The sequence below is a fragment of the Adiantum capillus-veneris genome, chromosome 19, assembly GCF_014529385.1.
Source record: "Adiantum capillus-veneris isolate H3 chromosome 19, ASM1452938v2, whole genome shotgun sequence".
Classification (NCBI taxonomy): Eukaryota; Viridiplantae; Streptophyta; class Polypodiopsida; order Polypodiales; family Pteridaceae; genus Adiantum; species Adiantum capillus-veneris.
Window position 1 is genome coordinate 65659585 of NC_140949.1, and position 5533 is coordinate 65665117.

Genomic DNA, 5533 nt, shown 5'->3' on the forward strand with positions numbered 1-5533 from the left:
AACCAAACGATGGCCACACCAAACACAGACAGGATGACAACAGGTACTATTAGAAAAGAAAAATCTAATGCCTTCTGTTTGTCATGCTAACCAGCTTGCTCCTACATCCTGCAGGTCTCATGAAGCAAATACTTGAAGAGCTTGATATCCAGTACGATGATGATGAGAGTATGCTGTGTAATGTTGAAGCACAACAACTCCTCGACACAAAAACGGAAGGAATTACATTGTATACAATGGAGCAGATGCAGTTTTGGTTACAACATTGATTTGGCTGAACTTTCAAAAGCTTCTCAAGAAAACTGTGCCGCTATCTTGGCAAATTTCATGACTTCGTCAAACCACACGCACGATGCAACTAATCCACCTATCACAATCCAGAAGGTAGCATGGCACTACAGCGAACACAAGGCAGTAAGTTACGGCCAACCAGCCTCCCAATACGAGCTAGTTGCAACAGACCAAGGCAAGTATGGATAACAAGTATCACTAGCTTCCATTCATTTCTCCGTAGCACCGTCATTTTTTTACTGAACTAACCAATCTGCATGGACTACAGATCTAGACACTCATCAACAACCAGAGACAAGCATCGGTCTTCCACCCAAGAAAAAGCAATGTCGCGGGAAGAATACATTGACTACAGTATACGATGCACGAAAAACGACAGGAGATATATCGGAGTTACAAACAACATCCATAAACGCGTTGGCGAGCACAAACGTAATCCTTCGAAGAGAATGCAAGCGGACATGCATGCACATAGTCCTTTCGAGGACAATTTTGAAATTACCACTTTAGCAACTAGTACCAATATACATAAAGCTAAAAACTTATAACATTTCTATATTAAACAACACAAAACAACAACTGCATTAGGTTATAACGTTTGTTCTGGACATCCACCAGGGTCGAAAAAATATTATTTTTTGAAAAAACATAAGAAAATATAGCTGCGAACTTCTGCCGTCTTTATTTCATTGTTTTGTTCACTGTCTTTGTCACATAACTTTCATCATTGGCTACAACAACGTCTTTTTGTTTCCATTCAAACTATGACAGACATGACAACTTATCAACTGCTTTGATTTAAATGCTTTTTCTTTTTTTGTTCAAAATAGGTAGACCAATTCCAACTGATCTGATTGAGCAGCAGACATGATTTGAGATTGCAATGTATAAATTGCAATATTGTCTTTACCCAAATTTGCAAGAGTGGGTGCTTAGACACTACATGCATAAATGGAGTGAGTTCATTCCATGGCGAGTTCAACCACCTACGCCATGGGATCCAGATTACATCACTTGGAATACACTCGGTCTACAAATCACCATCGGCATCGCCGTACTGGCTAGTTGCTCCACAAAACACCATTTTATGCTGTTCGTGCAGATTGCGGACATGCTCGGCCTACTCGAGACTATAGAATTAAATTACTCTAATGTGGTCCCCAACCACCTTCAGTCAGCTAAACAATTCGTTTCACGCTACTTCCTGACAACCAGTTAGCCACACATGCAACTTTGAACAACATCTTACCGATATAGCCCTTTCTTCCTGCATCAAAAACTCCCATTGATATGTGTTGTTACCTAGTCCTCCTCCTCTTCTCCACAAAAGTTTTGTCCATTGCATAGTAAAGCAGTCATTGCATGATACATTCAAAGTCTTCCCAACTCTCGCTTGCTTAGTTTCCATTCTTAATTCATCAACTTTTTTTTGGCATACTCTTTACATCAAATTGTTTTAGTGACTTATACTCACTTAGAGTAATAAGATTTGTGCAAAACAAATAATAAGCGCTCTCTCTCTCTCTCTCTCTCTCTCTCTCTCTCTCTCCTTTCATTTCTACATTCTTATTTACGGATGTATACTCTTGTTCAGTGCTTCCATGAGAACAAAACAGTATATACATTCTTGTATATATGAGTGACTTCTACTCACTTAGGCTAACAAGATTTGTCGAAAACAAATAATAAGCGCATGCACGCTCTCTCTCTCTCTCTCTCTCTCCTCTTTAAAACCATTTTGTTATCCGCTTCCGGTTATGCAAGCTAACAAAGCACTCTAGTTTGAAAGGCTTTTTAATTTCCTGAGATTGGGGAGACTTAATGTCCCGAATCTGTTTTATTATCGGGCAAGCTCTCTTTGTTGTAAGTAAGGTTCGAACTCAGATGCTACCCTATCACCATTTTGTTGCAAAAGCCCAGGTCTAATAACGAGTATAGGCATGGCGAGAACTCTGCACTTTGAACAAGAAGCCGCCATTACAATGATGTTTATGCGTGTTTGCTGCCAAAACAAGAGGCAGCTTCCTCTTTACGCACAGAAATGTCCAAGGATGGTTGGAAACCAGAAATTGAGGACATCACTAGATTGCTCAAGGCATGTGCTAACATTGCAGACCTTGACAGGACTAAGCAACTGCATTCGCATGTCATTGAGCTCGGTTTTGACATCCCTCTCCAAGTCAATAGTACCCTCGTTCACAGTTACATGAGATGTGGAAGCGTGCAAAATGCATGCAGCGTCTTCAACAGTGTGCGCAAGCGGGATGTCATTTTATGGACAACCTTGATCACAGGATACGCGCAACTTGGGCTTTGTGGACAGGCTTTTGCATCATTCAACCGAATGTATGCAGAGGGCGAGTCTCCAAACCAGTTTACATATGCGAGCATACTGAAAGCGTGCCCAAACAGACCCAATCGTGGGCTAGTCAAACATGCACATACTGGCCTTCTTGAGTCAGGCTTTGGCCCAGAGGTTACCATTGGGAATGCACTTATTGATGCATATGGGAAGATTGGCAATATGGATCATGCACTCGCGGTTTTTAACAATATGCACAGAAAGGATGTTGTTTCCTGGAGTGCCATGATATATTGCTTTGGCCAGTATGAACGCTGGAGAGATGCAATTGTACTGTTTAAAGAGATGAATCAAGAACAGCTGCAGCCCAATAACTATGTCTATGTGAGCATACTCAAGGCATGTGCAAGCCTGAAAGATTTGGAAACTTGCAGGCATGTCCATAGCCAGGTTGTTGAAAGGAGCTGGGAGGTAGATGTATACTTGAGAACCACATTGTTAGACACATATATGAAATGTGGATGCATCAAAGATGTGCAAGAAGTTCTTGAAAAAATTGTGAATTTAGATCTCATGTCTGTGAATGTGATGTTATCTGGATATGCTCAACATGCACTTGGTGAGGAGGCAAATGCATTGTTTTTAAAATCTCAGAATGAAGGTCTGATTCCCGACAAATTCACATTTGCAACCATGCTGAAAGCATGCGCCTCAGTGGCATGTATAGAGGAAGGTACCCATTTTCATGCTCGCTTGTCTTCCTCAGGAATAGCATGTGATCCTTTCATGGCGAGCACGCTCATCGACATGTATGTAAAGTGCAGTCGAATTGATTATGCTCGTCAGGTGTTTGATGGAATGTTTGAAAGGGACTTGATCCTATGGAATTCCCTCTTGGTAGGTTTTATCCAAGCAGAAAGTTGTGAAAACGCTATGGGTTTGTATCACCAAATGCAACTTGAGGGTGTTTTTGCCGATGCATGCACATATGTTATCTTGCTTAAAGCATGTATTGGCATTGCTGCATTAGTTTCGGGCAAGCAGATCCACGCTCGACTTGTGAAGAGCTCCGTTGAGCCTAATCTTTATGTGAGAAGTAGCCTTGTTGACATGTACTCAAAATGTGGAAGCTTAGAGAGTGCTCGTGAAGTCTTTGAAAGCACACAAGATCGGGATGTTATTTCGTGGAATTCAGTAATAACAGCATATGCCCAGCAAGGGCATAGTAAGGAGGTTTTCACACTGTTTGAGTCAATGAAAGAAGAAGGCTTAAAGCCATCTGTGGTGACGCTTGGTTGTGTCCTTTCTGCATGTAGACATAGCGGTCTTGTTGAAGACGGCTGTGAATATCTCAAGTCTCTAGTTGTCACTTACAACATTGAGCCTTCTGGAGAGCATTTTGGGTGCATAATAGATCTGTTTGCGAGGGTAGGACGATTGAACGAGGCAGCAGATTTTCTGTCAAAGTTCCCTTTCAAACTTACAGTTGAGCCATGGATCGCTTTGCTTGCTGCTTGTAAAGTACATGGTGATGTGGATGTTGCAGAGCGTGCGTTTGAAAACGTAGAGCGCTTGGAGCCTGACCATGTTGGATCTGTTATTCTGCTCTCTAATGTATATTCAGCAGCCAAAAAATGGGATGCAGCAAATTCCATGAGGCTTAGACTGAAGGCTAAGGCCATGGAAGGGCCCGAAGAGCAGCATGAGCTTAGTGGACCGATGCAGGTAGTCTCTATTCAATAGTGCTGTACCTATTGGTTGGATTGTCTGGTCAAGGCGAACATTTCCAGCAGTGCATTGAAGGTCAATACATGTGGAAATGAGACGAAGGGAAACCTTTTTCATAAGGAATTCTTGGTGCAATGATCAATTGGGTGACGCAGATAAGGGGGATTGAAGGGATGGTTTGTGCAGAAAATCATTGACCAATTTAAGCGAACTCTTCTACGGGATGAAAGTGGGGACCTTTACCTGCCAACCAACCATCATTACAATTAGTAAGGATTAGACTGCACATGATGGGGTACGACAGCATCATTGGCATGCATCCCATTGTGTATTCTTCTTTTGGTTTATGCCAAGAAAAGATGTTGTCTCTCGGTGAAGTTTGTGCTTCATCACGCCAAGGTTGCGGAGGATGCCTACCATTGTTCCCTTCTTCATTTTTGTATTTGGAGTGAAGTATATATTGGCATTTTCAGAAGGTTTTGCTTGTACACAGTGGAAAATGGGCAGAGTGGGGGTATGTACCCTTTCCAGTGTCTCTCACACAACACGATCGAATAGAGCCACGCACAATTGAGCAAGTGCGTGCAATTGAAGCCATGTGTAATTATTAATATCAATTTTCAAAGTGACGAGAGATAGCTGGTTTCAAAGTCACAGAATACAAAACAACATTACAAGATTATAAAAAATCTGAAGTCAACTGATGATTAACTTCAATTACTTTAGCACTACCCAAAACACTAATGTGAGGAACACCAAAGGGACAGCATCTTCCTTAGCTAATAGACTTCAATCAAGCTTTCCTTGTTTCTGTGCTATAGCATCACCCTTTTGTGTGCCCTAATGACTAGCTCAAGGCTATGAAAGGAGCTCAGGTATAGACATTTCAATAAGTCAATAGAAGCATCTCTCTCCTTGTTGTTATGAATGCTTGTTTATCCACCCTAACTTCAACGTTCACCATGTGTTATATTGTTTCTCTTTCTCTTGTTTGTGGCCCACAATTGGTGTAGAAAAGTTGAGCTCATGATTTGACAGTCTGTATTCATTTTGAGCATCCAAGAAATCTATAAATAACCATGTGCAAGAGTAAAATGCTCACTCTTGCACTGGGGAGATTGCACCCAGTGTTTGCGTTCATCTTTCCTTCTCTCACCTCTTCTCTCTTGCGGTTCTGGTATATCACTCTACTGTAGGAGATGCATATGCACA

At 41.6% G+C, this 5533-nt stretch overlaps 1 protein-coding gene across 1 annotated transcript; it reads left to right on the top strand.

Annotated features, from left to right (window-relative positions):
* Positions 1-2148: 2148 nt before the first annotated feature.
* LOC147434168 (pentatricopeptide repeat-containing protein At4g13650-like) lies at positions 2149-5269 on the top strand. Its single transcript, XM_086490743.1, has one exon. The coding sequence runs from the start codon at positions 2333-2335 to the stop codon at positions 4334-4336; it is 2004 nt and encodes a 667-aa protein (XP_086346869.1). The 5' UTR covers positions 2149-2332; the 3' UTR covers positions 4337-5269.
* Positions 5270-5533: the final 264 nt, after the last annotated feature.